Genomic DNA, 26,893 nt, shown 5'->3' on the forward strand with positions numbered 1-26,893 from the left:
TAAGACGTTGATAGATCTCACCATGGATCACGCAGACAGATCAGAGAAATAGATGACAAGAATTTTTTTCGGCAGTCATCAATAGTGCCCAGTCATGTCGTTGGCTGCCTTCTGTCCAGAGGTCTGTTCTTCATAATTATTTGTGATGCATGTTTATGCTGAAGGCCACAAAAAATATAAAAAAATATAAAGTTTATACCAGCCCTTTTTTGTTTTGTTTTGTTTAGTCTTTTTTTTTTTTTAGCAGACTCTATCTGCAAAAAAAAGTCATCTAAAGTTTCAATTTCCCATCAGATGTGATATGAACGCATGAGTCACCAAAAGGTTTGTGGGTTTATTCAACCAAAAATAATAGTATTCTAGAAAATAGATGTTTCTCCACAGCTGCCACAAGAACTGTCAAGAAATCAAAGGGGGAAAAAACAACAACAAACAAATCTACATTGGTTATTTTTTTTTGCAATAAAGCTTTGCTTTAAAGCTCTTCATTGAGCAGCAGTACTAGAATAGGATATAAAATGGAAACATATTTATTGTCACTGTAACATGTACAGTGAAATTTAGTGCAATCTCAACAGTGTATAGATCAACAGTCATATAAAGCTATATAGAAATTAAATAAGAAATCAAAACAAAAAAAAAGACAAAAGCAAAGTCACGTGGACAGCATGTAGCAGCATGTGATCTTTCTGTAAGTCTGGCTATGAAAACCCAAATTATCCAAAAAGTTCATATCAAACTCATAAGTTTTTGAAGTCATTTTTATAACCAAACTAGACATGACAATGAGGCTATTTTCTTTTTCCTATTATCAATAAAGACACCTGCTGTACAAAGACCTTAGGATATAAAAAAAAAAAGCTCTACATGAATAATCTGACAACAGAACTGAGCAGGAGGGTCAAGCTCCAAGGATACGATTGTGAGTCATTAGTAAGCCTAAGCACTTCATGTTACCATATCAGAGTTTAGGTAGTATTAAGATAAAGTATATAAATGGTATACATATAAGAACAACAAAAAAAGGAGTTTCATCATTTTACATTAAAACATGATACAGGTGACTTTGTGACATTTAAAAAAACGTTTTATTCAGAAAGACTCCTTAAGATGAGTTTGCATAATTGTTATATAAATGTACATTTTATTATCACAAATCTCATTTTTACTGTTACTAAGAAACAGCCCCTCGAAATAGATGTTTAACTTGTGCACTGCTTGTGCTTTTTTTGTGACATGATTGGAGCTTTATAACTTTTGAAAATATAAAGTCACTTTCTATGTAAAATGTAAGGAAAAAATAGAATGCAATGATTTTATTAGAACTTAGAAAAGTAAGAAAATACCGATTATACTAAATATTACCGGTATTTATTTAGAATTTGATGGCAGCAACTTGCCTCAAAAAAGTTGGGACAAGCTGTGTGTACTGCTGTGTAGCAAAATGTAACTTGTGAATTGAGACTAGTTGCTGGACTTTTTAGAGAGGAGTGTGTTTTATTGTTATTTGACAAAGTTGCTCAACATTCCTGATTCATCTTTGTTTTATTATTAGTGATAAACCAAAAGTTTTTAGTTTAGAAACAGGCAAGTTCAGCAGCTGGACTCCTCTACACTGCCATGCCTTTGTAATAGATGCAGTACATCGTTTAGCGTTAACTTACTGGCATCTTCTTTGCATGATAACATTTTAACCTTGTGGATGGCCCATGCAATGATTTCCATAACATGCCTGTCTTTAGTGCAGCGCCGCCTGAGGGCCTGAAGATCCAGTATTGATTTTAGGCTTTGCATCCATATATTTCTTCCATATTCTCAGAACCTTTTGATGAGATTATGTAACGTAAATGATGAGATATTCAACGTCTTCACCACTATTTGTAATTTTTGCATATTGGTGAACCTCTAGCCCTCATTACTTCTGAGAATCTCTGCCTCTCTAAGATGTTCTTTATATACCCAATCATGTTACTGACCTGTGGCTAATTATTTGCAAAATGTTCCTCCAGTTCTTTGTTTTTATGTACCACGCATTTTGGCTACATTTACCTTGTGATTAGATTGACTTAAATATATTTCCCCTGCATTAGAAACAATTTTTAGTTCTTAAAAACTGTTTCTTCAGATTTTTATGTTTTCACCCATTGTTTTTTGTATTGCTTAGGTTCTGCTTATGGAGTACTTGGATGTGAAGAACAGCCGCAGTGCTACGGAGCCCTCAGCTCAGCACTCCTATGCGAGCACTGGCAGTGAGTTTGCTGCCTTTTTTGCAAAGAAAAAACCACAGCGTGCCAAGCAGTCGCTCTTCAAGTAAGGATCACATTACTTTCTCTAATGTTTGTGTTAATCCAAGTTTGAAAAAATAGGCAAGAAAGAAAAGCACGTGAAACACAACAAATAAAACACCAGAGTCTAATGATCTATGTAGCTTAAAATCTGTTGAATTATACTTTGAGACCAGCTATTCTTAACTGTACTTGTAGAGCAGTGTGTTTCTTCCTATTAGCAGTGCACTGAGGATAACAGAGGAGCGGTATCGAGCTCTTAGCATGTTTTTATGTGAAGGGTCCTTAGCTAACCATTAATCAGTCATGTATTTCTCAACTAATTAAAGGGGATCTACAATGCCCATTTCCAGCTTCATATTTTTCTAGTTGGATTATACCTAAAGAATTATTATTCTTCAAAAGAATTATTATTTATCTTTTACTGGGTCTTGCTGCACTCATCTATTATTAAATAAGCTGTTTTAACTCACTTAAGGTCAAAGTCCCTTTAAAAAAAGTCTTTCCTCTGATTGGCTCCCTATTGCAGCGTTAAGGATATCCCTTCTCAATAATATCATACAAAGCAAGATTAGAAAAAATGGTCTGATGCTGACCGCTTACAGCACATTGAAGCTTACCTCACAGGTAATTAACCCACAGTTGCAACACTATATGCCAGTTATTAAGGAAAATCAGAATAGTTTTACCTTTCGTACATCTGTACAGCAACAGTTACTACTAACTTCACAAAATGTGTTTTTATGTATGAAATTCTGGATTTAAATTCCATGTATGTGTCTCATTTTCACACCTTTGAGTATTATGCTGATATGTTGTTCCCCCTTGTTGAACCTTTTGCCTTTTGTAGGTTTGAATCATCATCCCATGCCATCAGCATGAGTGCCTATCTGAGAGAACAGAGGCGAGAGCTCTACAGCAAGAGTGGAGAATTACAAGGTGAGGAGAGGGATGGATGGATGAACTGAGCAGTTTAAAGTAGAGAGGGAGAGAGCTGATTCTCTAATACAGACAAGGGACAGACTGAAAGCAAAACTTGAACCCTTGAACCTATAGTGAGGACATCGGGTGTCTCTGTTATGCTGTGGTAGACATTTTTACGGGGTGGTTTGGTCCACTTGTCCCCTCAGAGAGAACAATTGCTTGGAATCGGTACAAATTTGTTCTGACTGGTCACCCTTGTTCTGTGATGAACCATTTCTATACTGATAGAAGGGAACAACGATAATTGAAAACTATGACTCATATGCTATGGCTTCAGCAGTCATAGTTCTCAGCTTAATTGAACACCTGACATGTAAGACAATCCTTTTCACCGTGATGGTCAGAAGTTCACACCTTAATACACTTAATCTTCTTATTTTCCTTTAAGTTTCCAACCATTTCTTGGTATATGATAAGTGTGGATTGATGGCAGGAGGAAGAGATAAAAAGGTATGACAGGGCCAGATGGTGTGAAAAGTACTGACGGAATAGCAATGGAATGAATTGGATAAGAATTTTTTCAACTTGTGTGATAATAAAAGAGCAGCATGAACATAGAGAGGTCATCTAAATGGATTAAAAGAAGGACAGCGGTTATGGAAGAAAAACTGTAAAAAAGACATAAAGACGTGGACCTTGCTTTGAATAGGAACACAATAGAAGAAGGTTGAGGAGGGTGAGGGGTATTAGGTCATGTTTGGCTAAGATAGAGGTGTCTGCGGTGGAAGGATGATGATGGAAAAAGTTTGGTAAAGAGGAGGAATGATAGCGTCAGAGAGATGTGACTACAGTGCTGTGAAGATGGGGAGGACATGCTGCAGTTCGAGAAGTCGCACTTAAGAAAAAGGAAAGGCAGACAACAGGAGTGTGAAGAGGGAAATGGCGATAGATTGACGAGATGCACAGAGCGGGGTGACTTTGCAGAATCCGCCTACAGGGAGAGGCCTTGAAAACCTCTCACTCACACTTTCACACACGCACAAAATAGCACAGTGAGTGAGCTACACAGCCAGACCCTGGAGAGTCTAAACTGTTGTGCTGCCCCGACTTCTCTCTTCTCTGTGTCTTTCCTCTCCTCCTCCTCCTCTCTTTGCCTGGCTCTGCTCCTCTGCCTGTGACCTTGAGGTTTCAATCAGCAATGCCTGACAGCACTGTTTGCTGCTGTCTGTTGCTATGCCTTTTTTCCCCCACACCAAACACCTTGTTGACATAGTATAGATAAAATAAAAAGGTAATTTGAAAAGACTAGTTGATTTTTTAAAAAAAAAGTGCAAAAGAGATCCTCTAGCACTGTCTGCACAACTTCTTATAACTATCAGGGGTAAACTGTATAAATAATGCGGCATTGATTAGGCTAGTCTAGATATTTAGCTTAAGGCTGAAATTACAATGCCGGCTGTACTTCTTTTCTTGACAAGAAATGCCCCTCATACTGCACTGAGTCTGTAAATATATGCAAAATCTACTACCCCAGCTCCCCACTGCTACAAAACGAGCAGCGCTGATTAACTGTCGATGAAGGAAAACCCCCAAATGGTCTTCATATAACGGCGCTTTTTTTTTTCTTCTTCCATCTGTCGGTGCCTCAGAAAGAAGGTGGAAAAATATTTTTTTTGACTGGCTGAATGCCTCAAGGGTTTATAAGAAGATGAGATTTCTCTGGGCTTTCATTTCACCTGTCACAATGCGTAGCGCCGACCACAAGCCCAGGCCAAGGCCTGAATGGCTGAAAAGAGAATGAAGGAGTAAGAAATCATTTAGAAAGTGAAATAAGTCAGCTGTGATGGAGGGAGGGGAAAGATGGATGAAGGAGGAGGGAGGTTAAAAGTCATTGTTTTCATCAGGGTCTAGCGAAGAAGCCATTAAGAGCTTTCTGAAGGAAGAAATTAGAAAAATATGTATTGAGACAGTGTGGAAAGGGACTTTTTCTCTCTCTCTCTTCAAATTAAACTTACCATAGGGAAGGAAGGTGAGGAAAAGAGTTAGCAATGAGAGATTGAGTTGATTAATTCTTCTAGCTCTGGGATTACTCAACACTTAAAGCTTAGTCATGTGTGTCCTTCTGTCTTTTTACTTGGAGTTTCCTAAACTCCTTTTTTTTTCCCTCAACGGTCTGCTTCAAGTCAATATAGTTATTAACTGAAACGCTCACCAACAGAGTCTTGGAAATAAGAGTTTGATTGTTCATTTTAAATCCAGCTATGCACCGTTAACAAATGCATAAAAATGGTAATGCACAAACTTCTCAACTTCAGATACTTTTGAATTTTGCACTTTCTGGTGATACTTTCTGGAGATGCACCACTACAGAATTTCAGGGCCAAAGCAAAAACAAAGAAATATTTTTATCTTTGTAGACTTATTTAACTGTTTCAACAGACTAATTACTTTGAGACTTTTCTGTATTTATTTTTATAAGCATGTGTGGAATACAAAAGCCAAAGGATAATTTTAGATGCAGATTATTGTTAACCTACAGTACTGAAAGATACCAAGCTTTTTAAAAAAATAAAATACAAATCAAGTTAGATTAGGTCTTCTTCTATCCTCAAAGCTTTAGAGTTTAGCTAATCTTCTGACACATAGGTAATTAGGTTGAACTGTTACCAGCAATTAGTGTCACAATTAAAAGCACAGAGGAGTGACATAGAAAAATCAGCATTCATGGCTGGGTTTTTAAGTTTGTGTAGGCTTTTTCTTTTCTTTTCTTTTCTTTTCTTTTGAAACTGAACCTTCTATTTAGTGAGGTCTTACTATTCTGGTGCAATGTGAAATAGGACTGGCTCAGTGGAGCCATTTGGAGCACGATGACCTGACTGTCTTCTGTGTGGCCCCATTTGTTCTGCCTTTACGAAAGGCCTCAAGGACATCCTAGCTGCTTTTTGATAATGTGAAAGCTCATTGTGTTCCCTTAGGGCATAAGAAAATAACACAGAGGAAGAATAAACTGCTACTACTGAGTGGAGTTATATTTTACACTTTTCTCTTGTGTATCCTGAAAAATTATTTCAGCTCGCAACAAAATTTCTGGAACAAAGTTAACAATACTTTGAGTTTCTGTTATCATTATCTTAAAGCCCCTGAGCTATTGGGCATCCTTGACATTTTATATGTGATCACATTAATATAAAAGACACTTGCTTTTGGGTAGGTTTGTCAAACAGTGACCAAAGAGTCAAATGCCATCATTCATTAAAAAATTAACCATTTTAATATTGCATTGCCTCCACAAACCAAAATAAGAGGCACAACTGCTTCTGTAGGTTCGTTCATTTTAACACCGACATGCCTTTTACATACTTACACATAAAATAATTGGGCTTGCCTGCATTAATTATATAGGGCAATTAATTGTAAAATATATTTCTTTATCAAGCCATCTGGCTCCTGTATTGCATCAATCTTTTTCTAAGTTAGCCATTTAATAAGGCTTATTGAGTATCTTTTTATATAGCACAGTTAAGGTTCCACAGTTTTGTTATCTACTGATCAAAATCAGGTGCATTGAGTGCAGTCTCTTTAGCCAGGTTAGGTTAGTTGTTATTTGAAGTGTCGCAGGTTTAAATTGACCCCCATTGAGTCTTATCACTTGAGACTTTTGAATTGTGAAGATTTGGTTTTTTTGAAGCCATGATTTACAACTGTTAAGTTAATTACTTATTAACTGTTAAGCTAATGCACAGCCTTGGAGCACCATGCCAGATCTTGTCTCATCGGCTGATAAGGAGAGAGGTGGTGGATCAGCCCACAACCACAGAGGAGGAGCTTGTTTATGTTCTGTTGGGGCCACAGTCAGTAAGAATACCACTGGTAACACACAACGGCATAATGGACATTGAATCTTCTTAAACCACTGGATTAAGAAGAATGAATCTTGCATGGTCCTGCTGCTTAAGAAGGCACATGTACAGGCCCCTCTGAAGTTTCCCAGTTTATATCTAAATGATTCCGAGTCTGGGAGCAAGTCCTGTGGTAAGATGAAACCAAAATTGAGCTCTTTGGCATCAACTCAACTCACTGTGTTTGGAGGAAGAGAAATGCTGAGTATGGCCCAAAAAACACCATTCTCAGACTCAGTAAAGTCAGAACACTGAAGATAGTTTGTCGATGGGTCTTCCAGCATGGCAATGACGCAAAAAAACTGCTTAGACAACAAAGGAGTGGCTAAGAAAAAAGCAGGTGTCCAGACCTCATCCTATAGAAAATTTAAGTTATCAAAGTGCAACTAAGAAAGATAAAGGATTTAGAGAGTTTCTGTAAAGATTAAAATTATTATTTCGCTCAGTGACATACAAATCAATTTCTAACTTGTAGCTATGTAAAGCATTTTTACTGGATTTTTGTTTGATATTCTTTCTCTCTTTATTCAAATGAAACTACCATAAAAAATAAAGTCTGTTCATTATTTTGTAAGTGGGCAAGATTACCAATTCAGCAGGTAATCAAATAATTTCTTTCTCCACTGTATGTTTTTAAGCTACTTTCCTTTTTTCCCTTTTTATCTGTTTTAATGTTTTTACTATTTACAGAAATAAAAAAGTTAAAAACTTTAAAATGGAAAATAGAATGACTCGTTGTAGCTCACCGTCAGGTGTTGAAGTGACATTCCTCCTCTTACTTACCCTAATAACAGTAGTCTAAAAAATTCTCGCTAAATACCTCTCTCTCCCTTATCTCTGCACCTGCAGCAATGTAACTTAAGCTTGAAGGAGTGAGAACTGCCCCTACACCACACAGCTGTTCTGACTTTGCCACAGAGTGCATGCTGCCCCCAGCAGCAACTTTGCAGTCTATGTAGCTCAGAACACAGATGCCTGCTGGTAGTGCTGCTTTTAAAAAAAATGTAATTATTATAATCAAATTTAAAGTATTCGTTGGCAGCACTACTCTGGGGTGATGTGATAGATGAATAGCTGGCGTGTAGACAACAAGCTTGCTTTGAACGGCGAGACAGACTGGTCAGATCTTTTGGCGAATGCCATTCACTTAATTTCGTCACACATTTTCTGTCTCTCGTTTGTTTGTCACTATCAATTAAGGCCAAAAATTGCAAATAGTAAAAATAATGCCAAACACACACACACACACACACTTGTTCTGAAAGGTTACAGTGTTTGTTGTACTGTTGTACGAGTTCCAGCCTCTAATGTAAGTAAACATTATTGCGAGTAGCAGTATTAATGTGTTATGGTTTTGTAACTTGTCCACAATCAGAAATCTCTAATGGGTTTGAAATTAATATGCTCTGTAATGTATGTTTCCCAAGTTTTGTATACACACGCATATATCGTTACACATGTGCACACAGCTACACAGGCACATGGTCACATGCCCAACATACACATTCAAACACACTGGAGGACTTAATTGCTTGCTTTCTCATCTTGAACGGTTCAATTAATCCAATGCTTCATCTAAAGACTCTATTACATCTCCATATGTAGCCACATCTGGAGTATGTGATTGGAACGCATGTATGTATATGAGACTGCAAGTTAGTTTATATGTTGTGTAACCTTTATACACCAAATCCTCAGTTGTCTGTCTAAATGTGCATATACTGTGTGTGGGTATGTTGCTAGCCTTTGCAAACCACTGCTTCAGAATCAAAGAACCTCATCCAGATTCAATCACATTTCCTATGAATAAATGATGAAAATAGCAATTTTCTAGCCATAGATGTGTCACCACTCCCTCATATTCCTCTGCTTATCTCACAGCCTCTACACGTTTACACCCTCCTCCTTTAGTTTTTTATTGTGTCTTTGTTGTGTGAAGGCATCAGAGTATGCCAGTGGTCATCTGGGAGGTGAAGTGTGAATAAATCCCAATAACTCCTACAGTCTTGCGACACACCATAACGCATTTAAAGCCTTTTTTTTTTTTCCAAATTTTATTTCTCTTTGTGCCGTGGTCGCTCATTGTGTTTTGTACTATATTGCCTTGCCCCGGGGCATGTTTGAAGTGACAGTTCCCCCCCCGTACACAAAGCCAGCCTGTCGCCACATACTTGCCCCATATGTGCACATAACCAAACATACACACTTTAAACTTATCAATTTCCTTGTAGGTGTGCGCACATACTCCTTCTGCCAACACTCCAACCTCTGACCTCCCCCTCTCTCTTTGGAAGTGTTCATAATCAACTCGGTTCCAAATCTATTTCACACATTCCCTATTTCCCTTTTGATATTCAAATAGACTTGTTCACAATGTGTCTGGCACAGAAAACAGTCTGTTTGAGTCTCCTTGCACAAGCATTGTAGTTACAAACAGCTTTCCTTCTTGCCCAACCTTAATACCCAATGCTCAGTCTGAAGTACATAAAAAAGCCTATGTTGTATTAGGAGCTTCTTGTTCATGCATAATAGCATCATATTCCCACGACGGGAAGGAAACGGGGAAAGATAGAGGTGGAAGAGAGTGGGATGATAGAAGTGGTGTTCCTTGTCAAACTGATTTGTACACCCCAAAGGGGAGAGAGAGAAGAGGTGCAAATGGAAAAACGTCTAGCGGGAGACATGGGTGTGGAGGTGATGCTGGGTGGGATATTAGGGGCGGGACTGGCAGGTGTTGTAAGCCACGTGTTCAGATAATATATGTGTAAGACTGGCATGGTCCTGCCAAGTGATGTGTGATGTTACACTGTTTCTCTGTGGAATATATTATGGTTAGGACAAGGTTATTTTTCAGTATCACTTGGACCACTCAGAAGAGTGATGGGGCATTTACAGCAGGCTGTTACTAACTCTCCAAAACAGTACTCGTACACTAATATTGCTCTTTTCTGTTTAGATCCTCAGGAAAACTAATCCGTTTTTAAGGTGTAACCTAACACTGAGCCCAGTGAACATGACACTATGCTTTCATTGGTTTTTCACAGGTCATACTTCAAAGCTCCTTAAATCAATTTTTATTGTAGAATCACTGACTTGTCTTCTCAATTATTCTTTTTTCCAGTCATTTGCTGTCCTCATTTGTTGGCCGAATTCAAGGATAATGGTTGTTCACTTATCTTGGAAAGTGATCAATACTTGACTTCCACTGACCTTGCAATTCTAATTTATCATATTCATTAATGGAATCTTAGATAGAATTGAACTTTGTCTGGGAAAAACTCAATAAATGTTACAGGATTATGACTCTGGAATGTCAAACATATTGGCTTAGGTACTGTTGATACCCCAACTACTACTACTTTTTTTTTTTTAAATTTTTTATTTCCTCTACTTGCTTTTTCCACATTGATGCTCTCGCACAATTTAGGATTCACAGTAATCCTTCTTTTTCTGGTATTTTATTACTCTACTTGTTTGCTACTTTTAATATAAAAATCCAGCACATGCTGTGCTTCAGTGTCATGTAACCAGATTGAATTTATATGCACCCTTTTTCTTCAAGGCCAGACCTTTACTAATCACTTTATTTTAGTAGTAAAATTCTGGGATTTCCTCAAGTTAAAATGTATTCTACTTTTTTTAACAAGAGATGATGTCAGTGGAAAGTTATTTATGTTCTTCATCACAATACAGAGCAGATCTGCATGTTGCAGCACACGTATTACTGCAGATGTTTCGGCTCACAGTTGTTATTTTAAATGTGTTTGGACTCATCATGTTCAATTTGGCTGCACATAGATATCAGTGAAGTTGATGATACACGCATCCCTACATCCATTTTCTACTGCTTATCTGGTCTGGATCCCAAACATACACACATACACACATAAATATGCGCTGGATTCTCATCCGCTGCGGGACCAGTAATTGAATTACAACAGTTCTGTTGCTGAAATTAGAGTGGCGCACAGAACCAGTGTGGAAAATGAATGCGGCTTATAACAATAATACTGGGTCTTTACTATAGTGTACCTCACCAAGCCTCTTATTATGATAGTGATGGACAGAAGCACGATAATGGAAAACACATTTCAGGCAGTTATTTATCGTATCCGCTGAAACAGAATTGATCCAAGTATCTTGCATATTGCACTCTGTGTCAGTTCATTTAGTTCTGGCTTTCCACTTCTAGACAAAATATGAATCACAGATTTTTTAAACCCTAGCCAACAGCACCTGCTGGAATAAATCTCAGTAAAAGCACAACAGAAAAACTAAATGACAGCCAAATTGAATCCTGTATTCAGAGAGCTTGGACCAGAAAAACTGCTTTGATGTCTCATTCAGTTGTTCCATGAGAGTGATGACTGCCATGAAACTAAAATAATGATCACATGGGAGCAGCATTTAGGCGTGTAGACATGGTCATGAAGACCTGCTGGAATTCAAACCAAGCATCAGAATGGAGACGAAAGGTGATTTAAGCGACCTTTTCCTCTGCATGGTTCTTGTTGCCAAACTCTCTCGTCTGAGTATTTTAAAAACCACTGAGTTTAAGCCAAAGTATGCAGAAGAGCACAAAGCAGATGGGTTCCAGCAACACAAAACACTGGGTGCTGCTCTTGTCATTTAAAAATAGGAAACGGAGGCTACAAATTACAAAAGATCAGTATAACTAAATAGAAATTTGGTGATGGTTTAATGGTTTGTGGATATTTTCTCGGCACACTTTGGGCCAAATACCCAGTAGCCCCCCTTGAGCTTCATATACTCACCTACCTGAGTACTTTTGCTGAACATGCAAGCTTTTGGGAGAATAACGTGCCATGTCACTAAGCTCAGATGATCTCAAACTAGTTTTTGATGATGGCAGTTCAAGTTCAGTCTACCTACATTTAGTGTACAAAACAGGAACAAACCTACTGTAACTAATAAAGTGTTCATTGATTCTGTGTATGCAGGTTTCAATGAAAGGCAGCATATTATTGCATTATGTATCCAAAAGACCATTGCAATAGTATTGATGGTGACCTGTGAAAGACACTCTGGAGGACGGTTAAGAACACACAAATAGCCCAAGGCAAGCCTGATCCATTGGGCCCAAAACATCTGCTACCAACATCCTATCATTATACAACACAGGACACCCTCAGAGGTCCCATGCCCACACTCCTATCGCTCAGAGCCATGTTGGAGGCATAAAACAAACTGTGTGACAAAGATAAATATGTGTGTGTTTTGTTTGTTTTGTTTTTTTTTTGTTTTTTTGTTTTTTTGGGGGGGGGTTGTCTTAAATTCATCCAAGCTAAATAACTGGTATGATAAAACACTCCTAAAACTAGAGCTGCTTTGACCAATAAAGTGCCTGGATAGCACATGCATAATTAAAAAATTTAATCTGGTGAGAAAATGGAATCTGGAGGAAATGTAATGACAGGGGGTGTAGAGGACAACAGAGCAAGGTTGTAATAGTTTACACAGTTCAGACATTTAATCAGAGAGAAAGTGCTTGGTGTATTTTCCTATCCTAGGGCTAATTTTAATCAGCATTGGTCTTACCGTTATTTGGGGCTTTGACTGTCGCCTTTGTGTTTACTTTTAATCTTACACTCGCTGATTGGAGAAGGTGGAGAGAAGAACAAATGAAAAAGGGACAGAGGAAGGGATGGAAAGAAAGGGTGGAAGAAGGGCTTGTTGGACCTTAGCTGCACTTGTAGACAGACAGGTAAATACGTACACAGCTCTTGCTGTCACAGCGTGCAACAAATTCTTCAAGTAAAGAACAGGATACACAGTGTGCTGCCTAATTCCCTGCTGGGTGGAATGAAAGATGTAATGACATTTGCTTTTCTGGACAGTTGGTTCTCTTAGGTCTTTAAACATGTGTACATAGATGTATGTGTATCTTGCTATCCTTCACAGAGCATCCATTGCATGAATTTCTACCCCTAAGAAGACTCTCTCCTCAGTTGTTTCAACCATTTATTTTTTCTTGAAAGGGTTTGCTGGGGCAGATGGTTTTGTATTGTGGGTGTACAGATTGTATAAATCCTCTGAGACAACTGTTATATTGGGGTTATATATAAAATTGACTGTTATAGACTAAAGCACTTTGGGTAAAAGCATGATATAAATGCACTCCATTTACCATCTCCATTTGGGTTTGGCAGTCTAATGACTAGGGCATGTGACATGTCTAGTTCCATATGGAAAAGAAATTGAAAGAATGATCCTTTTTTGTATATCCTAAACATTTGCTGTTGGACTGAAGTTTTTTCTTTTCCAAATGGGATCTGGTCATGCAAGAGATGAGGACTGCTGTTTTGTAAGTGATCAGTGGCACAAAACTGTATCGCCAAAGTTAAACTCAAATGGGCTCATTGGACAATGGAAAATTGGAATAATGTTGCCTGGTCTGATGAGTTTCTATTTCTACTGCGACATTCAGATGGTAGAGTCAGAATTTGAAAACTGAAAGCATGGACCCATTCTGCCTTATATCAACAGTTGTTAGTGGTGTATTGGTGAAGAGGATATTTTCTTGGACACTGAAAATATACATAAACATAACAGCCTACCTGACAATTTTGACCACTGTATCTTCTGATGACTGCTTCCAGCAGGATAGCGCGCCATGTCACAAATCTCTGATATTCTCAAACTTGATTTTTGACATGACGATTAGTTTACAGTACTCGAATGGCCTCCACAATCACCAGCTCTCAATCCAGTAGAGTGCCTTTGGGATGTGGTAGAACAGATGATGCTCATCATGTATATAGTGCTGATAAATCTGCAGCAACTGTAAATATGGAGCAAAATCTCTGAGGATTTTCCAGCACCTAGTTAAAGCTATGCTTCGAAGATATCAGGCAGCTTTGTAGGCACAGACGAACTGATATAAAAGATACATATTACAGGTAGATAAACACACGTATGTATCTACTTACGTACACACTTACTTACACATTTACTTACCTATGTACCTGCACATTTTATTTATCCCCAATGTGGAATTCTAATATCCAGCTGCTTCATTAAATAAATCCCTCCAGTCATAACCATAAGTAAATAAACTCATTAATGTTGAACAAGTAGTATTTAAAATGCAATATTAATATGTTAAAGAATTATAGCAGGAAACAAAATGTGTATAGGTTTTTGTTTTTTGGGGGTTGTACCTAACAGAAGGCATGGTGAGTGAATATTTATATATTCTATATATATATATATATATATATATATATATATATATATATATAGATATATATATAGATATATATATATATATATATAGATATAGTCTATTTCAGTGTCCAATTCCATTAAAATACTGTGCCCAACTTGAAGTTGTAGGTTTGAAACCATTTTGAATGCATGCATAGTTGTATCTGTTGTGAATATGGTGCCTGAACCACAAAAACTTACGCGGGTTTAGTATTAGACTCAAAAAGCCTATGGAGGTTTCATGGTGTTTTGCAAAGAATGATGCATGATGTGCATTTTAACAAAATAATAGAAAACGAAAACCTAAAATATGTAACCAGTGTTTCACTTAATCTATGCATAGCCAGGTTTTTGTAACACTACTACCATGAATTGGCAGATCAGTGACATTGGTAAAGTTTGAAAGACAGACAACATACATTGTAAACATCTCCTTCTAGAGTGAATTTTTGTTTTACTTCAACTGACAGATGTGAATTAATTACAATCAAGACCAAGGAGAGACACTGTATGCCACAGTGACACTTTTAATAATTAATCCTGCTCAATTTACACCTGAATTTATTTATACTATAATTTATTGATTCTCAGCTGTAGGGTGGATTTGGATGCCTGGTTGGTGAAGCAGCAGATACCATCCCATCAAATTAATTTTAATAATAGAAAACTCTCATTAAGACCCAATCAGACATGAAGACAGTCTGAGTGGAATGGGATGCCCGGAATTGACCAGAGAGTCATACATTATTGAAGCAAGAACCAATCTTATTCAAATAGCAGGTTTCAGTTTAGTGAATATGCAGCTGCCTGCCAGAGTGATTCCTTGGCAAGCATGTACAAAAATTTAAATATATATGATTTGTACATGGGGTATATTACCTGAATTGATCACTCAAAAAATAATTTTCATAGTATAACAGCGACAGACATATGAGGCCATTAAGGGGGAAAATTGGATTATTCTGTACATTCCTTCCTATTTGCACAATTTAGACTGCAATATGCAGTGCTGGCTAACAGTTCAGATTAGGGACCTCAATCAAAGGAAGAGCACTGCCTCACTTTATTTATGTATAGAACAGCGATTACTATAAACACTGTGTTAAAGTGCAGATATTGAAGAATCCTACTAGTCAAGTTACACCTTTTATGCATTAACAAATTTTAAACAGAAGTGTTAGTTTAATAAATTCAGCTAATTATTTTTAGTTTTGTGAGTCTACATTTTGTGTGTTAAAGGACCGTGTGAGTTGATTATGTCAGCATCTTGCTTCCCTTTTACCAGTTTAAATCAGAATCTATCAAGAGCAATTGTAGATATCTTTGATTGTCTTGAGCCGAACATTTGGTGAGAGACACACAAACTCAAATGTGTTTGGCTGTGACCACAGCTGATTCTTTGTTTTGAGGTAAAAACATCAGGCAGTATGTTTTATGTATTTTGTATTTCAAATTGAGATTTGTGGATTGCATTGTAAATGGCTGTTTGGCACAAAAGCACAGTCTTTGTAGATTTCATTTTAAATTTATACTGTTAAGCTGTGCATCTATTTCATGCAAAAGTTACCAACATTGGTAAATGTACCATTATCTTAATTATCAAAATATGTGGTAATGCCTTCTGACTTAAAAAAATCCTTAAATTTCACTTTGGCCTCACTGATTCCTCTGGCATCTCAAAATAAGAATTTAAAAAACTAATAGTCAGAACATGACAAGAAAGCCAGTCGAAGGTACATTACAAAACAAGGGGGGGAAAAAAACCTAGAGTCCCCCCCAAAAAGGAAGGGGGGGTTGACTGTCAAACTACATGCTCATTGTCTAAAAGCACCTGACTGACAGGTCCTGAGTTTGGAAAGTGCTAAAGTGACAGACAGCTGTTTTCTTATAGACTTCTTTAAGACTAAAGGTCTTAGCAACCACAGCTATCACCATCTGGTGCCTTTCACACAAAATGCTGGTTTAAGGTACTTCTGCATTGGCTTAAATGTTTCCAACCTGGAAGCCACATCTTTCTTTTAATGGCTGTTCCTGCTTTTTGTCTTCAGTACTGCATTCGTTTTTGGTGCTGGAAGGATTAATCTGAGATTTTGGTCCATATTGAAATGATAGCATCACAGGGTATCAGCAGAACTGTCAGCTGCACATCCAAGATGCAAATCTGATTATTTTCTTCTCAGACAAATGGTGGTCTGGGAAAATCCCAGTAGATCAGCAGTATCTGAAATGCTCAGACCAGTTTGAAGTTCACACCGATTCTTGGTTTGAACTTTAGGAGGACATCCACCTTTTGTAATTGGGAACATTATTGTGACAGAAGGCAATCAAAATATGTAAAGTAAAATATGTTTACTTGAATTGTTGATAACTTTGCTGTTATTGTATTTTGCAAGTGTGGGTTATGTGTCCCAAAAATATGGAGCCAGTGTTTTAATTTGCAGATACAGATACCCACCAACAGAGTTTTAAGCACCTGGACTAACGACCTTGTTTGCTGCTGTCCCTTTTTTCCGTGTAGGCACACAAATTTACACTTGTGGACACAAAACTGATTGAAACCACTTGTAAATTAGGGATTATTGCCGTTCCTTGGCCTGTCTGTCTTAGCTTTCCTCATCTCGCCCTCTCCTGAAAACTTGCGGATGCATACAGAAACGTGCTGGTCTCAGGGGACACAGAAGTGTGTTAAAGAAGGCATCACACGTTCATTCTTTCCGTGCCTAAATCTGGGCAAGGCTGGAATTCATCACAGGATCTAACCCGTTTCTCATCAAACCCAGGAAAGTGTAGCTAATGCAATTTCACTAAGTCACTGCCTGACTTGATTAGATGTGGGCTGGAGAGTGCATGGTAAGACACCACAGGGGTCTGGATTGTTGTCACTGTGCGAGTGTATTTGAGCATATTGTGTCTATGTAATTTCAGCTGAGCCATTTATTAGAGGCTATGTGACACTACACGCCTTACAATTGTGTTTGTGTGTTTAAAACATTTGCGCCATATGTATATGCATAACAGTATATTAGTATTTGTCTCTTTGTACTGTCTATAATTTATGGGTTTCCTTATTGATAGCTTTGTGTCATGTCTGCTTAGGTGTTTGTGTTGCAGACGGAGCAGTGACCCTCTAGGGGGATTTCAGGCAGATTTGGCCACATTAGAATGTGTCACTTCTTCCTTTCCAGTTTTCACTTGCCATCCGACTGAACACCGTGCCTCCTCCACACGCACTCCTCTCACTAATCTCGGATCAGACCGCACACCAAGGGACACAAATGCTCATAGATATGCGTGCATATACAATCACACAGGGCTTGACAAACAAAATCATACTTTTACACATTATGTGGGGAGAGAGCTGGCACCAGTTCGGTGGCATCCTGACCTGAAACCGGAGCCACCCTGTCACGTCTAGACAACTCTGAAAAATCCCATGCATATTAATGCCCCCCTATTTAATATTCATCAGTGCTATGCCCTGTTGGCAGCTGGTCCCAGACCCCATGGATCAATGAGGTCTCTTCCTCGCTCCTTTGTCTGACACGGATGCAGATGTTTAGAGCATGAAATTAAATTGGTCACCGTCATTGGGAATACATACGTGGTAGTCTATTTGGTGTGTGTCTGAATTTGTGCGTCTGTGCGCTTGTTTGTGTGTAGCTGCCAGTTAGACAGGAGTCTGCAACATGTCGATGTTATTCATGGGAACTTAACTGTTTGCAAGTTGATGACGAAGAAACAAAAGTTTAGCCAGGTTTTTCCACATTGGTGATCAGTGAGTGAGAGAGAGGAGAGAAAGAAAGATAGAGAATATGATGGAGCAAGGAGGATGAGCAAGAGAGTGCGTTGGCGGCAGCTTTGTTTAGGAGCCTGTAATTGAGTCTTAATTGAATTGGCACCAAAGGACGGATGAATGGATAGAGAGATGGAGACAGACAGAGTTTGAGTGAATTGGACCTCATCTTTGTCTCCACTTAGCAACACGAATGTGGGCTTACCGTGCAGGCAAATTTCATGGCAACAGATCAGGATCAGAAACCCTTGAGTTAAAACTTTTGGATGGAATGAAAGCTTCTCTTGTCATTTTAATGAAACTGCGGAGAGTGTTGTCTCCCATACTTTTCAAATGAAACTTGTTCTATTAGAAATGTATAATAGAGGCCCGTACGGTTAACAATGGGTTGATATGCATTTGAATGCAAGGCTAGGCAGGCTGCACAGGTAATGCGGAACAGGCTTTAACACTATGCGAAGGTGTCTTTGTGTTATAGCGCACAAGCTTTGTGAGGCCATATTCGACATGGAAATGAAACAGAAGAAAACAGCAAAGTGAAGCTTTGTGCTGAACTGAAAATCATTTCAGGACACACTCATGCACACACACACCTAATTCAAAATCCTATCAAAGTAGCTTGGATCACGATCTTCTTTGATTTGTGTCCAGTGTTCTAACTTTTCTTACTCTGTGCACTTGACACCAAATCACACCTAATTTCATCTGACCAGAATATGACAGGTGCTGTAAGTGTTTCCCAAGTATTAGTTTACCCACACGAGTTATTAATGCATCACACCTTCATGGTTTGAATATAAAAAAGTTCTTTATTCTTTTTTTGTTGTTGTTGTTGGTTTTTTTTGCCTGTCCCGTTTGGTTCTTTAGCCATCAGAATTATTGTCTGAAGGCCAAGAAGGATGCCCAGATGGATTATCACGGCCTTACCGCATTGGTCCATTTCATTGACCTTTGTTATTATTATTTATTTATTTTAAGTTATTACAGACGGTACAGACATGACTGGGGGATAGGAAAGGGAGAGAGAAAGAAAGGGAGGAAAAGAAAAACAGAGAGGAAGGGGGACACTGAGAGAAGACACAAAAAATAAATAAAAAAAATAAAAAATCCGCTGGATCACCTGTTGAGAGAGAGCATAAAAAGGAAAACAAGCAAAAACAGAGCAACACAATAAACACGACACCACAGCAATAACCTAGATAACTGTAACTAACAGTAAATACTAAATATTGAATGTTATTCTGTAGTACGGAAGACCAACACTGCACAATGTGCTTTGAGGCAGCACCCAAGAAAGATATAGTTTATGTCTGTGAGCACCCGTGTGTGAACACGCTTGTGTTCAAAAGGTTTCTCCATGTAATGATCTGCTAGAGGGTTTGGGGAGCCATAGCCCCGTCCCCCAGGGCATGAAGCAGGCATGGAGGAGATTCAGGCCCCAGACATCCAGAGGCTCCCAGAGCACGAGAGCCCAAAGATGACCATGAGGGGCCACATAAACAGGGGCCACACAGCAGCCATGGCACAGAAGCGCAGAAAAAAATTATTTGTTCTATTGCCTACACAAATTTTCCCCATATACTGGATTAAAAAAATCTCTGTAATATTACTTTATGAAGACAGCTACCATGTTGCTGTCTGCTGTTATAATTATCCAATCACAATTTAAATGCAAGCAGCATATCAGCCTATGCAAACATTTGTACAAACACACTTGCACATACAATCCATTTGCACTGCAGTTTGCCATATTGACAACTAGTTGCAATTTCATCTATCAATTATATTGATTACTTCAGGATGAGTGGAGGTAATGAGCTTCAGTTATGCTTCTCCCCTGTGATCTCCCCTTTCCCCCCATCTGCTGGAGTCCCCTGTCCCCTCCACTAAGATTTTACATGGCAATGATTTTCTGATTAACCCTGTTAGCTGTGGGGCTCACCCACGCAGTGACACAGGGCATGAAGGGGTGTGAGCATGTGGGATGCATTTATATTTGTCTTGTCATGTTGATATATTGATGTGTGTATGGAGTGCCACATGAATGAGTCCTCACACGGGGAAATTAGCATGTTAGCTCAGATTTTTGAACTTCCAGTTCCCTCCTTGAAGTCAGTAAGTCAGTGGTACTTTTTGAGCAGGTTTTTTTTTTTCGGTTCTCAAGATACAGTTTTTGGTTACCGTAGGTTTTAAACATTTTCTCTGTTTGCTCACATATTGCTAACATGTGGCTAACAGAGATATTCAGTGTGATTATTCCAAACACAAGGTTAGTGGAGGTGACTTTTTAATAATGCAACTAAATCGTAAAATTAGTGCTTTACTTCATTTACACTTCAAATGAGAGTAAAGAGACATTTGTTTGTGAAGATTCCTTCATTTCCGTTTGAGAGTTGAGTGTTTAAACATCTGTCCTCTTTGTACTGCTGACTGTTTATTCTCATCTTAGTTGCTCATTGGTATTTCTTGGCCACTAATTTTCTGCTATTATATAACTATGTGTAAATCCGTTTACAGAAAGAACAAGAAGCACTTTGAGAGTGCACACCTCCACGAAGGCAGCTCACTCTTTAGGCATTAATTACTTATAAGGAAATAGTAATTTCTTTATATATATTTATTTTGTTGTCTTTGTTCTTTTTAAATGTACGTTTGGAGTGCAGTAAAAATCAAATAAAGGTAACATATGTTTACTTTGATTACACAAACATTATGTAGGAGTAGGTAATGGATAATAGGTATTTTTAAATAACTGAACATGAATAACTTCAGCTTATTGTATAATATTATATTAAATATTTCAAACAAGGCAGCCCATTTGTTTTCTCTTGATTGTATTTTCTTTACAGGTATGACTTATTTTTTGGGTCGCCTGTTAATTAAGAAAGGCTGATGTGAAATATAAATGTGAGATTAAAGATCAAATGTGACACAATATTTGCATGCTGATGCAATATTTAGAATGCAGTGCCATGTCCTAAATATTGCTAATACAAATAAAGGCAATAGAATTGTAAGCACAGATTTATAGATATAAGACATTTTCTGAATGTTTGACCGTATTAAACCTTGGAGAAGGGGTCAGAGGTCCAAAATAACATAAAATCCCCATATATCATCCCCTGTATGCCTATATGCTGTCAATACAAATAAATTAGCAGTAAGAAACCGCTCTATATAGAATTATTATCACTTTGACTTTCAGATCAATCTATTGACTTTTAAGTAGAAGTCAGAGGTCAAAAGTGACAATATATTTTAAGTAATTCTGTATGTTGACAATAGACAACACACTTGTAAAAATATAAGTTATATTTTTTTTTGACCAAGAGGTTTTTAGGTTGACCTTGAAGACCTTTGTGGATGTAAGCCAAATTTTAATGTGTAGTCAACTTGACTGCACTCTACACCCTGACAAAGTTTTACTGGAATTCATTCAAAACTTTTTGTGCTCATGTTTACAGACAGAATGACGCACGCACACAAATGCAACCAAAAACATGACCACCTTAGTGGAGGTAAATGGGTGATTAAGCATTTCTAAATTTAAAAAAACTAATAGAAAAAGGTAGAACAACGTACTAATTTCATTGAAATAACAGAGTTACAGTTCACTGTTAGTTTTAGAGCAGGAATTTCTGAGTTGGTAGATTATGGGCACTAATATAACTGCAAATAGACTAGGATAAGTGACTCTGTGGTCATCTCCAGGCACTCTTGTAGGTGTAGCAATACAATACAATGTAACAGCACAATATAAATATTGCAATATAAAGCAGAAGGTGTGGTGATGTGTGCCAGTCTTGGATCACGGCTGCATCACGGCTACTCAACAGATTAAAAAAAAAAAAAAAGACTTTTATGCAAGTAACTGTTAACGAATGTTGAAGAGGAGCTCAACCTAAGCTCAAAACACCTTCAAGTTCCACCAGAGACAGATATAAGTTGTACTCACATATTTTAAGTCCAACTTAAATATATATAGGAATATAGTAAATATCTAATTTTGTTTATAAGATTGTGTCAGTCAAAGATAGTTATTTTGTCAATTTTTACCTTGTGCTAAAAGTGATCACATCAAACTGGAAAATGCCAACAGCTTTTGCACCATGTAACATTTCAAGGGTAAAACATGAAAGTTTTCAGACAAAATTATAGAGAATGTCAGAAAAACTGAAACGTACAGACAAACATACCAGAGAAATCTGATGTGCAGTTAATCGAGTGTGATTTTTTTTTTTTGTAGCAGTCTGGTGTCTTTTGCACATGACTTCATAAAGGTGCACATATAATACCTCCTTTCTAATCTTGAAGCTCTCTCCTCTATAGTGCTAGGTAATGCTAAATGAACTCCAGGAAAGCAAAATGGATTTGTGAGTTGCCTTGATGCAAAAATACTCTTTGAATTCTCTACCTCTTTTATGTGTGTGTATATGTAAAACTGGCAACCACTACGCACATATGCCTGTTTTGTTATTTCTATAACAGGCTGTGTTTCTTGTATTGTAGGTGGCGCTGATGACAACCTGATTGAAGGAGGAGAAATGAAGTTTGTGTGTAAGCCAGGTGCGAGGAACATCACTGTAATCTTCCAGCCTCTTCTCAGGTAAAGCAGGTTATTATATACTATTATATACTATATACTATACTATATATTGAACAACCACCTAAAAATACATGTGAATGTGGTTTCAGCATGTGTTTTTGGTTCATCTGGAATGCACTGACTCAGAAATGCAAAACAGCAGGGTGTATAATGCATATGATCTGCTCTGAGACTTTAAAGAGTGAAAATAGGTTTTGATGACACACACCAGGTCACGGTGTATGGGTAACGATTCTTTGGTGTGCTGATGTTACAGTGTCTGTACTGCAGTGGCACTAATGCACTTATGGCATGGCAAAATTTTTATTATTATATAAAAGTGCATTCCTAGTATGGCTAAAAGCAACACAGCTCTGCTTGTGGCAGACATCCTCATACACTAAAATTGTGACTTCCAGCACTATATAACTTAATTGGATCAGAATAAAATAAAGGTAACCAACACCAAAATCTGCTGTCTTTACTGGAATATTTTGGGCAAGATTCCATTAACTTTACAACATGTATGTGTTTAAAAGCCCTCTTGTGTCATACTGGTCTGTCAGAAACTGATAGCCTGGCTGCTCAAGACATATGAACCCTTGGATATGACTCAATACCAGTAAAATGTAAAACTAATTAGATTATACAGCCTCTTAGTGACTATCTATTGATTTCAACCTTGTTAATGTTTAGTGGGATATCGTAAATCAAAAATGATGTAATATTTTGTACCTTCAGTTTGTTGATACCATCCAGGAATTGGGATTGTCTGCCACCCTGGCTTTTATTTGCCATTAAATTTGACTATTCTGAGGGGCTGTGTTTTTGGTAATGTTTCATATGTCTGGTAGTTTCCTATACTGTGCTGTGATCCCATTGGAGTAGAGTAAATCTAATAGTGAAACAGTTTAATTGAATTGGCCTCCATGCAGTGACACATAACCTTCTAGGATCCATTAAACAGAGATGTTTCCTGTTCTTACATTTCGGTAAGTTTCATGTACATTTCTAAAGCGTCACACATTTCTGACACATGTTAAGAAGTGGATGCAAAAAAGCAAACGTTTTTTTTCTGAATCTTTTAAAAAAGCCCAAGATATTTTAGTCAAATATGCTGGAAGCCAAATTACTATATACTGTTCCTATTCCTGCTCTATACTATAACCACAAAATGTGGTACTAATTAACAGTTTCAGTCACATTACATGAGCCCATTAAGGTAGTCAAGCTAGATTGCAGTTCATTCATTGTTATCATACTTCTTGCTTGACTGATTGATGCTATTGAAAGTAGCTCCTTTCACTCGAGAGAGCAAAAAGATGTGGCAATGCGTGCGTGTTTGTATGTATGCCTTAATGCTTTTCTTTCCAGGTTGTTTCCTGTATGTTTTTGTCCCTTTACTGTTGTTTTGGCCTTGAAATTTTCTCTCTCTGTCCCTTACTTCCACACTTATCTTTCTCTGACACATACACACACCCACACCGACTTTCAGTCCCTGTTCACTTTAGGTCTGGCCAAGCTTTTGTCTGAACAAATGACCAAAAATAAAACGGTGACTAGCTCTCTGCCTACCTCTCCCATGTTGTCTGTAATGGTTCATATCAATCAAACCAAACTGCCTTGAACACAGGGCTCTCTCTTCTCTCCCTCCCTCCCCTCAACCTGGCCTCTCTAGACTTCTAGTGCCAATGGAGCGCTTTTGCTTGCAGATGGTTTTCTAATGGCAAAGCTCTGGCACTCCGCTGATGGATCACTACACCTCCTGCAGCCAGCCATGCAACTCGTGGCAGCTTTAATGGTAAAAGCAGTTGGGGGTTTGGAGCACAGGAAATCAGTGGCAGTGCGTGGGAGATGAGACATCAGGGTCTTAATGTTTGATTGCAAATGGTTTTTCTGTGTTGGGATATATTTTGTTTTCACCCCTTAAATCAAGTTAAGCACTCTACTTTATAATGTTTCTGTGTGTTTGTTTTTCAAATCTTAAATCTTAGTTTCCAAGAACCATCAAATTTGCAAATTTTACAGTTTGAAAGTTTTCATAAGATGAGTTTTGTAATTAGAAATTAAGATGAGTAAACTCAGAGTTGACATGGCCTGTTTAAGGCAAGTTTGGTATATATTAGTTTGTTTGTTTGTTTGTTTTAAAAACAAAATAACACAGTACTTGTCTGGGTTGACTTCTCATCCAGGTGTGCATGTGGTTGGTGAGAAATATACTATCTATACTATGTCCATAATCCCATTTAGGGATTTAATGGGAGGTTCTTTGTGAAAATGGAGTTTCAGCACCATTCCCATCCTATCAAGTTGTTTTAAAAGCCAAGTGAGAGCTTTGACTGTGATAGATGTATGTGCAGAAGTGCAGTTCATGACCGGATTCCACTTAGTGTTGCATTTTGCAGAGTTAGTTTTAGTCTCAATATCTAGTAACAGCCTGAGCAAAACTAAGCAAGATTGCATATCTAAAATTTGGAAGGTCTAAGAGTCCCATAGCTACCACAACTTAATTCTGGCTCATGTCAAAGAAAGGGTAGAATTTAAACAGAAGGGAACTTGTATGGACTTTTCTAATTTACCTAGTGCTAATATTTGCACTGTGTCTAAAATAATATTGCCTCAAAGTGTACAGTATGCCTTTCTAAAGCATTTTAATATAAATATACAGAATGTGAGGTTCTTCTTCTCTTATTGTGACAAAGATTCAATTAATGTTATTTCCATAGATGGATAGTTAAAATCTCAGGTCGGTAGTACCTCATGTGTAGATATAGTTTTATGCTTGGGTCTGTCTGGCTGCAAAGCCCAAGCATATAGTTTTATGCTTGGGCTTTGCATTTATTCAATTTTTTGCTACCAGCAAGTAGGTATACAGCAAGTAGGTATACTTGCTGAACTCTTTTTTTTTGGGCACACCCGTTCAACTGCTAATTAAAACAAATATCTAAAAAACCAAATATATGGCAGCAACATGTATTTGCATATGTAGGCATGTTCAAGATGACCCATTGAAGTTCAAACTGAGCATCAGAATGGGTAGGAAGTTTGATTTACTTAAATATGGTGTCGTTGTTGGCGCCAGGCTAGCTGGTTTTACGTTGTTGACCTACTGTGATTTTGACCCCTTAAGGGTCAAAAATAAAAGAGTGAAAATATTCTGTTCTCTGGGAAAAATGCCGTGTTAGTGCCAGAGGTGAGAGGACAATGGCCACACTGCTTGAAGCTGATAGGAAGGTAACAACAACTCAAATAACCACTTATTACAACCTAGGTATGCGCAGAAGCTTGAAGGGACGTATGTTACAGCAGGAAGAAGACCACACAAGGTGCCACTCCTGTCAGCTGAGAACCGGAAACTGAGATTACAGTTCACATGGGCTCGCCAAAATTGGACCATAAAAGACTGGAACCATTTCTGCGGCCACTTATAATGGTAGAGAGAGAATTTGGTGGAAACGACTTGAAAGCATGGATCCACCTTGTTTGTATCAACAGTTCAGGCTCCTGCTGGTGTAATGATGTGGGGGATATGTTTTTTTGGCTCACTCTGGTCCCCTTAGTACCAACTCAGCATCATTTAAGCGCACCAGTCTACCTGAATATTGTCCTCCACAGTGTAGCCATCTTCTGATAGCTGCTTCCAGCTGGATAACTCACCACATCACAAAACTCAGCTCATCAGTTAGCTCATCCCTAACTGGTTTCTTGAAGATGACAATGAGTTGAGTGTACTTAGATGGCCTCCACAATCAGCATATCTTTGTATATTAAAGAACCTTTGAGAAGTGGTGAAATGTTAATAGCTCTGTGTTGCTGTCCTTTCTATATGAACCAAAATAAATATTTCCAGGTCTTTGTTGAATCGATGCCCCAAAGAATGCAGGTCTGACTGTAATAAGGGGGTCCAACTTAATACTAACAAGGTATACCAAACAAGGTGACCAGTAAGTGTAGATTTTTTTTTGATATTTTTTGTTTTGACAAGGCAAAAGACTGACAAAACAGTGTATGCACGTTTTGTGTGGTTTAGTATTTGAATGCATTTTTTGCTAAAGAAGTCTGTTTGACCTTAAGTCTGTCAAAACATCACTCCTCTTTTGAATATTCCTCTGTCTGTTGTACAGTTCAACAGGACAAGGGCTTATAGTCAGTGAATGAATAAGATTGGTTCTGCCCTTGG

At 37.9% G+C, this 26,893-nt stretch overlaps 1 protein-coding gene across 1 annotated transcript in view; it reads left to right on the forward strand.

Annotated features, from left to right (window-relative positions):
- exoc4 (exocyst complex component 4) overlaps window positions 1-26,893 on the forward strand; it is a 133,180-nt gene that overhangs the window by 25,351 nt on the left and 80,936 nt on the right. Inside the window, exons 9-11 of the mRNA XM_006780713.3 lie at window positions 2,165-2,310; window positions 3,136-3,224; window positions 22,638-22,734. Coding sequence (XP_006780776.2) covers window positions 2,165-2,310; window positions 3,136-3,224; window positions 22,638-22,734 — 332 coding nt within the window. The remainder of the gene's footprint in view (window positions 1-2,164; window positions 2,311-3,135; window positions 3,225-22,637; window positions 22,735-26,893) is intronic.

This window comes from Neolamprologus brichardi, chromosome 17 (assembly GCF_056152115.1).
Source record: "Neolamprologus brichardi isolate AB-2024 chromosome 17, ASM5615211v1, whole genome shotgun sequence".
Lineage (NCBI taxonomy): Eukaryota > Metazoa > Chordata > Actinopteri > Cichliformes > Cichlidae > Neolamprologus > Neolamprologus brichardi.